The following is an 11404-nucleotide window of genomic DNA, read 5'->3' as shown; positions in this document are numbered from 1 at the left end:
GAAACGCCCCGGCTGCATCCACCTGTGACCCGGCCCTGCACGCACGACTCTACCCCATCAGACGTGCGGGTGGTGGGCTTCGGGCTGTTACCCCACACTGATGCCTCACGAGCTCTCGTGGGCCCTGGTCCCTCCATCCGCAGAGACCCTGAGGATTCTCCGGCTCCACTGCCAGGGGAAGGAAGGTGAGGCGCAGAGGTAAGCTCCTGCCACGCCGCATTCACGCTGCCTTTGCTCGGGGCACGCACAGGAGATTACTTGGCCCCAGCAGGGAGAGGAATGGGGCTGAGGTTACTTTCGCAGGGACAAACCTCCCTGTGTTAGGGCGCGAATCTTTCCATCTGCTTTTTAAGCCTTTTACTGCCTCACCCCAGCTGCGGCACCTCACTCCTGGGCTGCGCATGCTTCTGTTTGTCTGCCCGGCGTTGCTGCATGAGCCAGTGTCTTGCCCACGCCCACTGCCCCCTGCCAGGGTCTGTGTGTCCATCCGTCCACCTCCAGATGCCCACTCAGCCTACTCTGAACAGAGGCCCTGAGCCGCAGCACACCAGGGTGGAGCTCCGGGAGGGTGATGGTGCGTGTGAGCCTCTGCTTGGGGCTCCTGCCCGGTGAAGTCACAGAGGGGCCTCAGTCCCAGGCCAAGAGGTAGAGGCCTCGTCCGCTCTGCCGGGGCACAGGCCAGGGAACGGTGCCTCAAGGCAGATGTGCGCCCCCTCCAACCCCCCAGGAAGCACAGTGTGCTGCAGGGGTGCAAGGCCCGGATTTCTGCCCTGAACTCCCAGATTGAGGAGGAGAAGAGCAAACAGAGGCAGCTGAGGTAAAGCCTGTGCCGAGGCCGGGGGCTGCAGCAGGGTGCTCTCCAGAGGTGAGGGCTTGGGCACTCAGGGTGGCACAGGTGCTCCCAGCAGAGAGCTTGCAGGACCCAAGTGGGCCGGCGCACGGGGGAGGCTCCATGCACGGGCCTCACACGGTGCGGCTGGTCCCAGGTTGGACTTCGAGGAGCAGCTGGAGGATTTGATGGGGCAGCACAAGGACCTCTGGGAATTCCACGTGAGTCACGGGCTCCTGCTGCCTCAGCAGCCTGGGCCACGGCCGGGAGCCCCTCCAGACCCCCCATACACTGTGCTGAGGAGAGCACCTCAGGACCCCTCTGTACTGCGCTGCTAGGCACCCCCCCCCCCCCCCCGGCCGCCCCGCCGACCTCCCGGAGCCTTGCAGTGGGCCAGACACCTTCATGAACAAGGGGGGCCATCCACCCAGAGGCCCATGGCCATGGTGGGGCCAAATACACGGGCTTTTGCCACTGAGGCCAAGCAGGCGTGAAGGTCAGGGGGGCCGGCAGGCAGGCGCTCCGTGCTGGCTGGGAGCCGGCTCCAGAGAAACAGTCTGACCTGTACTTCTCCCAAGATGCCCCCCGGCAAATGCTTCCCGCCGGGCTGAGACCAGGTGGGCACCTGCGCCCCGCGTTGGCTCAGCCCTGGTCGTTGAGCCTCCGCAGCTGACCTGACTGCCGCCGGGGGCCACGTCAGGAGGCGCAGGCCGGAAGAGCAGAGGCCTGGCCCGGGCAGGCTCCTCTGGCACCTGGGGAGCTGGGAGAGACACTGGCCTCCTCCTGCCCCCAGAGGCCAGAGCGACTGGTCGGGGAGATGGACGCCTTGGACGGCAGCAAGGAGCAGCTGCTCAAGGAAGGTAGGCGGGGGCCGGGGGCCTGCGGCCCGCGCCTCCCCGCTCCTCACCTGCCCTCCGCCCTCCCTGCTGCAGAGAAGCTGGTGGAGGCGAAGCTGGAAGACGTGAAGCGCCGGCTGCGCTCCCAGCTGGGGGCCCAGGGCCCCGCCACCGTCTCCGAGGGGCTCTTCCTCCGCAGCCCGGAAGCAGCAGCCGTGGTGTAAGAACGGGGCGGGGGGCGGGGGAGGACACGAGGGGCGGGCGAGAGGGAGCAGCCGTGCTGACACCCCCAGGACGCTCCTCGAGGAGGAGAACGGCAAGTCCCAGGCGCTCCTGGAGGCCGCAGCCCAGCGCCACGAGCAGCTGCGGCAGAAGTGCCAGCAGCTGCGGCAGAAGAGGCAGAGGTGGGTTAGTGCCCCCACCCCGCCCGGGGGCGGCTCAGAGTCTGCTCCCCTCCTGGCTCCTCTCTGAAAACCTCGCGTGCCCCCCCCCGTACCCCCTCGTCCGCCCAGGCTGAAGGAGGAGCTGGAAATGCTGGGGGTGCAGGTCCCAGTTCAAGCCCAGAGCAGGCGAGAGGAGGGGACTGGCCTCGGAGAAGACGTGAGCCGGAGTTGGGCCTGCAGGCAGGGGGCTGGGGGCCGCGGGGGGCAGGGAGGCCCCGGAGGCCAGGAAGTTCCGGGAAAGACGCCTCCCTCGGGCACAGCCAGGCAGAGGGGTGGAGGCCGGTGGGGCAGGTGGGAACAGGCGGGCCGGGAGTGCCGCGGGCGTCCTGGGCACGGCAGCTCGGACCCTCCTCCTCGCAGGCCGCGCCCAAGTCCCTCGGAATCAGAGAGGAGAAAGACCCGGAGCCGCCTGCCCAGCGAGGCCCAGTGCCCTGCTAGCGCGGGACCCTCCTGCCGTGGCGCTTAGTCTGGCACTTGGTGAATAAAGGCACTGTCTGCTGCAGCTGTCTCCCGCCGCCTGTGCTGTGGGGGTGCAGCGTGAGGCGGGAGAACCGGCCCAGCCTCTGACCTCAGCCCTAGCGAGGAGACTCAGTCTTCTCTCAACCTGCGTCTCTGGCTGTTGGCCTCTGGGACCCGCCACAGCGCCCCGGCCCCCGTCGGGCCCGTGCTGCCGGCCCGTGCGGTTGTCTGTTCAGCTCTCACGCAGGGCTGAGCCGCGGCCCCACAAACCCCAGCAGCCAGAGGCTGGGGCCCGGCGGCCTGTCAGTCCCCTGCCCACTGCCCCCCCAGTCACCAAGGAGTGTCACGTAGGCCCTGGCCACACAGGGGCAAGTGTCCAGCCCTGGCCTTCAGCTGTGGCCACCCAGCCGAGGGGGCGGTGCTGCTTGGAGCCCCCGACTCTGCAGCGCCACCTTCTCCCGAGGGCCCCCGTCCGCGGGGTGGGCAGAGCCCTGCAGGCCTCCCGTGGGACATCACTGTCGCCCGCGACCCGGAGGGACGGTTTCCACTGACACCAGAGTGCTGGGCCACCGCACCTGCCAGGACGGAGCGGCTGGGCTGTGGCTTCACTGGGTTCACGGTGAAATGCCCCAAGAGCTGGACTGGGAAGAGGCCGTGGCAGGGCAGCGCCTGCTTGTGTGGGGAAGAACAGGCGCCCTTGTGCAGGACGGGGGCGGGGCACGAGCTCCCTGCCTGTCTGAACAGGGAGTGCGCCTACAGCCCTCGGAGCAGCGGCCGCGGGGGGGGCCAGGCCGGGTCAGGACCGGACAGCAGGTGGGGCCTGCAGGCAGCCTGGCTGCACACCGTGGCCGTCTGGGCCTCACCAGCAGGCGCATCCGCCACGCACCCCCCTCGCGCGCAGGGTGTCCGGCCCCGGCGGCTGCTCCTGAGTGTACTTGGGCGTCGGCAGGACTGGCCCGGAGTGACCATCGTAGCCTCACCGGCCACGTGTAGCTTTTTGAGTGAGTTGCCTGTGTAGGAAGGGGCCCGCCACTCCCTGACTTGAAGCCCTTTGGCCCTGCGTGATGGCCGATGGTCAAAGCCATTTCAAGCCCCAGCACCAGGCACGTTTCCAAAGTCCCCAGTTACCCGTTTCTGGCGTTTTAGTCTTACTTGCGCTTCTGTTTGCTTCCCATATAAACCTCCTGTCCGTGTGGACACAACGTAGAGGCCCGTCAACCCTCCCTCCCTCCCTCCACCGCTGTCCGCGGCGTAGTGACCACCCCTACCTCTAGTGTCCAGCGTTGGGCTGCCCCGCGCCGCCCCCCCCCAGGGCCGGTGCACCCTTCCCCCCACCCCAGGCCAGCAGCCCCCCCAGGCCAGTGCACCCTTCCCCCCACCCCAGGCCAGCAGCCCCCCCAGGCCTGCCCTTCCCAGAGCTGCAGTGGGTGGGCCTCACGGTCTTATTTGCGCTTGTTAGCTTTTTGCAGATGATTAAAACTGCTTAGTATTCACAGAGCGATTTAGGTGCTAACATTTTATTTGGACCGAAACGTCCTGAAGGGCCGCACACGGCTTTCAAGAGGTGGTTTTGCTGGTTACTCTGGAAAAGGCGGCAGCAATCTTGTTCCGTCAGGCGACCCTGCCCTGTTGTCCTGAGAGTGCCTGTGCACTCTCGGGCTCCCTGAAAGGGGGTCCGTCTTGCTGCCTTGACCTGCGCCGCCTCGGGTGAGCGTGAGCGCCCCGTCTGCCCGCATTTGCTGTGGGTCCGGCACGATCCAGGCACAAATTGTCTTTTTTTAAAGATGTATTTATGGATGCTTGGAGGAACTGGGGTACAGGCCAGAGGTGGGGGGGTGAGAGGACACCCCAGAGGCAGAGTGGGGAGCAGAACAGGCAGGTCCACTGAGACCCACGGCTGAGGGCCAGCGGCGGTCTGCTGCCCCTGGGTCCCTCCCCGGCCCGCTGGCGCTCACGCTTCAGCGGCGGTGATGGCCCAGTGCTGGGCCACGGGAGGCCAGAGTCGCCTTTCTGGCTGCAGGACGCGCTGGGCTCCGGGGCTCAGGCCCCCTCGGAGTACGGGGTTGTGGGACGCGTGTCCACACGGCGCGCGCAGACGGAGCTCGGAGACAAGCCCCGGGTCTTCGGCGGCCCGATGCGATGGACCGGTGTCGGGGCGTCTGTTAATTGCCTCTTCGTTCTCTTTCTTCATCTTTCTCCTTAAAATAGACGGCAGCTGGGGCCTGCCTGGTGGTGCAGCGGGTGGGAGCGCAGCCCTGCAAGCTGGCCGTGGCCGCCTCTGCGACTTGGCTCCCCGGCCCCGAGGGGACCCCCGGGCACCGCAGGCCCCTCGACCTGGGCGCAGCTCCCCTCAGCAGCGAGGCCCCCACTCTGTCTCTGGTGGGCCTCTTGCGGCCCCCGCCCTCTGGCCTGTGCCCAGCTCTGCGTGCATGAGTACACAAACCTTCACAAATAGCGAGCACGCCGCGACGGAGACCGGCCTGGAGACCTCCCCGGCAGGCCGTCCGTCGGGCAGCGGCGCTGACGAGCTCGTGTCGCAAGGCTGACTTGGCCTCCCGGCTCGTCCGTGCTGGCCCCTGTGGAGGGGCAAGCAGAGGTCGGGCTGTTCCCCAAGGCCGATGTGAGGAAACCTGGACCGGCTCCCGCCGCTTGTGTAAACTGCCGCACAACAACTGCTGGAAAACAAGCAGCGTGGCCAGGCCAGCCAGGCCTGCCCGCCGCCCGTCACGCCGCCCAGCGCTGGGCCCGGCTCCAGACCCGAGCGGAGGCTGTTGTGAAACAGCTCTGCCTGGCACACACAACACTTCACTGAACGTTGCTTTGGTGGCTTGCAGGCTCTGCTTCTGCTGTTGGGAGCCCTTGGCGTTTGCCTCGGGGAGGTGTCCCCTGCGTGACCTCCCGCTGCCCGGCGCGCTCCAGACCTGCCTTTCCTTCAGCGGCTCAGTCTCTGCCGCTGAACAACATCCTCGGTTTCCTCACGGCAGAGTCCCTGAGCCTGGCGGGAGGTGGGGTTTCTCCAGCACAGGCGCGGGCGCTTGACCACAGCGGGCAGCCTCCAGGCTCGCTGCCCTCTCCTTCGGCGTGAGCCTGGCCCCAGGCCGGTGCCCCTCAGACCACAAAGGCAGGCGGTCGGCAAGCGGCGCGGGGCCTGCTCCTGCCGAGGAGCCTGGGCCGGGCAGCCGCAGAGGTCCCTCCGCCCACCCCCTCCTCAGCGATGTGCCGCCGAGCACGGCGGGTCACGGGTCACGTCTGCGTGTGACGGCGTGGAAGTAAGCAGAGGGCAGACAAAGCCAAGCTGGCTACGGAGCTGGCCCCGAGAGGGCGGGCCGGGATTCTGTGCGGGCCACGTGGCCCGGGGCCCCAGGCCAGGCGACGAGACCAGCATGGCTCAACACAGACGCTTGCTCCTTCCACCTGGAAACTCGGCCCTCCCTGGCCAGGCTGGCAGAGCACGGACACTCTCAGAAGGCCAGTGTCTCGGAGGTGGGGTGCGCCCCCCAACAGACACGGCAGGGCACACTCCCAGGACGAGGACCACTGGTGTCCAAGTGGCGGCCTGCAGCCCGCCAGGCCCGCCCGGGAGCCCACACGCCGTGCTCCAGGCTGACCCTTCGTGGACAGCGTGGGATCGGCCGGGCCCCTATGCGCGCGGCGGGGTGCGGGGCCCCCTCGCCACCTGTCCAGCCAGGCTGGCCAGAGGAGCAAGCGGCGGGGGCTGGTCTCCAGAGACGCCTGTGCTGGGCTCGGATGCCTTTGGGGACGGTGCCGCTTTTCCTGATCCTCTCAGCTGATGAAATAATTCCATGAAGCTGCTATTCTCGTCCCTCACGGGTGTCAGGTGGAGCAGAGACACGAGGCCGGGGTGAACCGCCAGCGGGGAGGGAGCGCGCGTCTGACCTAGGCAGCTGCAGGGACAGCAAGGAACAGCCCGCGGCAGGGTCCCGGCCGTGCTGCCAGGCTGGACGGCGGCCAGTGCAGCCTCAGCCTGGCCTGCCCCTGCCCGGTGCCGGGGGCAAAGCAGCATTGCCCTTGGTCCCCTGCGAAGGGAGGTGCCTGTTCCTGGAATTTTCTAAGTGGCCACCCAGGCCCCGCCTGTGTGCCGGAAGCGGCACTCGCTCCCCTGACTGGGCGCCGGCGTCCCCTGCCTGCCGCGGCTGCAGTTTGTCCAGCTGCCGGCTGTCAGCGGTGCCACCGGGCCGGAGAGCAGCGTGCCAAGACCAGCCCGCCTGGCGCCGCGCCTGGCGTGAAGAGCCGGGCTGGCAGTTGTCCTTCAGGCTACTCTGGTGGGGAGATGGCCCGGCACAGGCACTTCTGGCTCCCAGAGGCGGCCCTGGGGGTGGAGCGTGCAGCCGCCGGCCCTCAGCCTCCCTGGCACTGGCCAGCGCCGGGCGCCCTTCCCAGGGCTGGGAGTGGCTTCCTGTGGCTGCCCAAACCCTCTGCTGTTTCACAACTTTCAGGGCCTCATCGCACCAATCTAAGGCCCCGGCGTTCGTGTCCCCATAGATTTTCTTCCAGATGTGCACGCACACAGCCATGCTGGGAGGGAGTAAGTGTTTTGCTGACTTTGCCGACATAGTTTAACCTGAAAGCGTGGCGCAGAAGGACGGTTTAGCCGAGGGCTCCCTGGTGTGGCCACAAGCTGCCGCGTGTTTCTCCTTCCCCAAAACTGCAACAGGATGCCCGCCCCTTCCTGCCGGCCCCTCAGTGGACGTCGGCTCTGTGACAGGCATGCCCCTGTGCGTTGCAGCGGGGTTGTCCACCGGCGTGAGACAGTCTTACCTGGTGCTGGGGGCGCCAGCACAAACTCAGACTACACCAGTTTGCTTTTATTCATTTAATAGTTTCATAAATCTATTCTGAGATTCTGTTCTCACATTCCGTCTGGCGTGTGACCCCCACTGTGCCAGGGCCCAGCCGCCCTCCTGGAGGCCCAGAGGGATCTCCGGGCGCGGGTACCCTCCGCTCACGTGCGGGGAATGACACAGAGCTTGTAGTGGGGCGGGATCTTGCCAAACCCGATGGCGATGGGGCTGAGGTCGATGTCCTGCGGGGCAGTGAGCGACTTCAGGCTGAAGTGCTGCAGGATGGCGGACAGGAACAGGAACAGCTCCATGCGGGCCAGGCCTTCGCCCACGCACACCCGCTTTCCTGGAGGGACAGCGAGGGGGTGAGCTGGCCACCCGCCGAGGAGGCCGGGCGCCGGCGGGGACACTCTGGGAAGCGGCCACCCTGGGTCGGCAGGCATATCCGCCCGTCGGCGGGAGGCAGACAGGGGACCCGACCCGTTTCAGGGTGTTGGGGCCGGGAGTCAGCGGCATGGGCCTGGCGAGGCAGGACCGTGGCCTCTGCCCAGCGCCACCCTGACGACATGCGGGAAGAAGCGGGGTGTGGCCAGAATCCAGGGCGTCCACTCACAGGCTCCCTCAGCACCCAGAGGCCAGGGCAGCGGCCCGAGGCGGGGACACTGAGGACGGTCTGATGGTGTGTGAGGACCCCAGGTAGCCAAAGATGAGATTCGCTTAGTGACATTTGTTTGCAATTACGGAAGACTTAGATGACATAGTTTTGAAATATTTTCACTGTGTCCTATTAAATGCTTTAAAATTTTATGGCTGGATGAAATACAAGTCCCAGAAATACGACGCAGCCAAGCCCACTTCAGCGCATCTGCACGTCAGTGAGCAGAGAGCCTGCTCGGCGCCTGCTGAGCGAAGCCCAGGCCGGAATTCTAAGTCTTGGGGAGAAGAGCAGAGCCCCTCAGTGGTTCTGACAGCCTCGGACCAGCCGCCGCCACGGCTGCACAGTGGCTTTAGTGCCTGAGACGCAAAAAACACCGGGGCTGAGAGCCCAGCGCTCTGCGTGGCCACCACAGACTGGACGTCAGCCGGGCCGGCAGCGGAGGAAACGTGCCCGGGAGCACGGCGCTGCCCTCCTCAACCTCTGGATTCAACTCGCACATTCGCGCTCGCTCAGCCTTATCCGCTACATGGGACAGTGTCCCCAAGTCGCCTGGGACCGACCCCTGACCTCGGGACACCGGCCTGCGGCGGCGAGGCCCAGGGTCCGCAGTGCAGGGGCTGTGCGGGGGGAGAGGGTGGGCGCGCTCACCCGTGGAGAAGGCCTTGAAGTGGTCGCTGTACTTGAACTTCCCGTCCTCATTCAGAAAGTGCTCGGGCTTAAAGCTCTCCGGGTCAGGGAACTCTTTGCTGTCGTACAGGAGGGAGTCCAGGGTGGGGATCACCATTGTGCCCTGGGGGTGCAGGCGGCGGACTCTGAGACCCTCAGGAGGCTGCGGGGCTTGCACAGCGGCGTCCGCCGGCCACCCCCCGGGGCGCTGGCCCACACGCTGAGGCTGACCTTGGGGATGACGTAGCCCCTGAACACCGTGTCCCGGATGGCTTCGTGGGGCAGGTTGGAGGGGATGAGGTCGATGAAGCGCTGGATCTCGTGCACCACCGCATCCATGTAGGGCATGTCCAGCCTGTCCCTGACGGCTGGGACTCGGCTCGGCCCGATCACCCTGTCAATTTCTTCGTGAAGCTTCTCTGCCGAGGTGAATGTGACAGACTCGGGTCCACTCTGAGCCGTCCAGCGCCATCCAGCGGCTCAGAGCAGTGTCCCGGCCCTCTGGGCAGCAGTGCAGGGAGCGGGCGCGCCCGCCTCTGTGCGAGGCTTTGTAGAGGGGCCTGGTGGTCAGAGCCTGTCCAGTCCTGTCTTCACGCCAAGAATGGCGGCAGGAAGGGGGCAGTGGGCTTTCCAGGGGCCCCCAGCGCCCCCCAGCAGGGCTCTGAGGCTCCTTCTGCCCAGGGAGCAGCCTGAGGTCCCTGGCGCAGAAAGCTGCACAGGTGCACTGGGGAAAGTGACCAGCGTCGGCGGTCACCCTGACAGTGAGCGGGCAGCGAGGGCAGCAGGAGGGGCGGGTGGGCGGTGCCGGCCCAGCGCGGCCTCCTGGCACCCGATTCCCGCCTGCTCAGCAGCCCAGGCCCACCAGGGTCGTGGCGGCGGCTTGGAAAAGCGGCGGCTTTGGGTTCAGGGAGACGAGGTCTGACCTGCAGGGGCCACGTCCAGTTCCAGGAGGCCCCTCACACGGCCCCCCCGCCTCCGCACCCCGCCACCCGGCAGCCCGAGCGAAGCCGTCGCCAGCGGCAGCAGGTCCCGCGGGCCGGGCCAGCCAGGGAGGAGGCCCCGCCTGGGCTCTGTCCCGGGTCCTCCCTCTGCCCTGGAGCTGGCACCGACAGGCCCTGCACTTGGGCTGCTCGCGTGGCCGCTCGGGGCCCCTCTGCAGGGGCACCCCAGATACCAACACTCCGACTCAGGCCCACACACTGGAGAAGCCCCAGCAAGGTGCAAAGCGGGTCCCGGGCACCTTGGGGTGCGTCCCCCCACTTCCTCCTCCAGACCCCTGTTCTCCCCGCCAGGCGGGTGGCCAGGTGGGCCGCAGCCCCGGCCACCCCCGGCCCGCCCAGAGGCCAGGCTGACCCACCGGACGGCCCTTCCAAGTGGCCTCGCCCCCTCCCAACACACATTTTCCCCAGAGGGTCTGGTGAGACCCCGAGTTGCTCCCCAAGGGCGACCCACCAGCACCCGCCCCCTCCTGCTGCCAGTCGGCCCCGGGGGGCGCCGGCGGGCCGCCCAGGTGCGAGGCCACGCGCCGGCCGCCGACCCACCTTCAACCTCCGGGTACTTCATGAGGATCAGGAGCCCGTAGCGCAGGGTGGTGCTGGTGGTCTCCGTGCCCGCGAAGAAGAGGTCGGCCACGGTCACTGCGACGCTGTCCAGCGTGTGGGCCGGCTCCCCGCGTTGCTGCCCCTGCAGGGTCAGAGCAGAGGTCCGTGGCGGGCTGAGGAGCAGAGCCGGGGCCGTCCGGCCGCCAGGGGCGGGGCCTCAGGACCCTCTCTCCCTGCGCAGCCGCACAAGCCTGGCCCTGCCCGCCTGGCCCCGCCCGTCTGGCCCCGCCCGTCTGGCCCCGCCCCGTCTGGCCCCGCCCGTCTGGCCCCGCCCGTCTGGCCCCGCCCGTCTGGCCCCGCCCGTCTGGCCCCGCCCCGTCTGGCCCCGCCCTGCTCTGCTGGGTGAGTCCGAGTCCAATTCCCAGGCCGGTGGGTCCGGCCGCCCCACAGGGCCTCAGGGAGACGGGGCGGGGCAGGGACCCCCAGGGCATCAGGCCTGCTGTTCACTGCCTGCGCAGAGCCACAGCGACCGCAAACGTGGGGTGTCGGTGTCCGGATGGGGGTCCCCAGGGACCTTCAGATGAAGGGTGCCTAGAGGCCGGGGCCCCTCGTGGCCACACACAACTGGGGGCGCACATGCTGACGTGCGGGCTCCGCCAGGGTAAACCTGGCCGACACAGTCAGGCAGGCCGTCTGGAGGTGCCCGTGGGCAGGCGCCCGGCAGCACCTTGTCCATCTCCGCCAGCAGGCAGTCCGTGAAGTCCCGCGGGCAGCTGGGGTCCAGCGAGTCCCGGTGCTCCTTCACCCTTTCCAGGACGTAGTCTTTGATTTCGGCCACGTTTCTCATCACCTTTCTGTGGCTCCCGGGCAGGTATTGCAGGTAACTGGAGAAGTTATTATACACCTAGAGAGAGGGCGCGGTCCCCAGTCTCAGCGGCCCGCCGCCCGCCCGCCCGCCCGCCCCCCGCGGCGGGCACGCGCACCTGCAGCCAGGGCGTGCTGAGCAGGTAGAAGTTCTCGTTGAACAGGCGCATGAGCCGCAGGCTGGTCGGGTCGCCGTAGCCGAAGCGCTGGCGGAAGAGGATGTCGGCGATGACGTTGCAGGGCCCGCAGCCGATCACGTAGGTGGGGTCGAAGGCCTGGCCTGCGGGCGGAGGGCAGCGCTGGCAG

The 11404-nt window shown here is 67.8% G+C and overlaps 2 protein-coding genes across 2 annotated transcripts in view; one reads left to right on the top strand and one right to left on the bottom strand.

Annotated features, from left to right (window-relative positions):
* Positions 1-2546, top strand: part of SYCE1 (synaptonemal complex central element protein 1) — a gene marked incomplete at its 5' end in the record, with an annotated part of 3631 nt that extends 1085 nt beyond the window's left edge. The window contains 8 exon segments of the mRNA XM_012734823.1: positions 144-198; positions 728-817; positions 987-1050; positions 1623-1689; positions 1762-1885; positions 1959-2069; positions 2178-2265; positions 2469-2546. Coding sequence (XP_012590277.1) covers positions 144-198; positions 728-817; positions 987-1050; positions 1623-1689; positions 1762-1885; positions 1959-2069; positions 2178-2265; positions 2469-2546 — 677 coding nt within the window.
* A 4846-nt stretch (positions 2547-7392) lies between these two features.
* Positions 7393-11404, bottom strand: part of LOC101636884 (cytochrome P450 2E1) — a 4766-nt gene continuing 754 nt past the window's right edge. Inside the window, exons 3-8 of the mRNA XM_004695605.2 lie at positions 11218-11397; positions 10962-11138; positions 10235-10376; positions 8925-9112; positions 8676-8817; positions 7393-7715 (exon numbers count right to left, since the gene is read on the bottom strand). Coding sequence (XP_004695662.1) covers positions 7531-7715; positions 8676-8817; positions 8925-9112; positions 10235-10376; positions 10962-11138; positions 11218-11397 — 1014 coding nt within the window. The 3' untranslated portion in view covers positions 7393-7530. The remainder of the gene's footprint in view (positions 7716-8675; positions 8818-8924; positions 9113-10234; positions 10377-10961; positions 11139-11217; positions 11398-11404) is intronic.

Source organism: Condylura cristata, unplaced genomic scaffold, assembly GCF_000260355.1.
Source record: "Condylura cristata isolate star-nosed mole 26May11 unplaced genomic scaffold, ConCri1.0 scaffold00074, whole genome shotgun sequence".
Taxonomy (NCBI): domain Eukaryota; kingdom Metazoa; phylum Chordata; class Mammalia; order Eulipotyphla; family Talpidae; genus Condylura; species Condylura cristata.
Note: the sequence above shows the minus strand (reverse complement) of the source record. Positions and strands in the feature narration are given on the sequence as shown.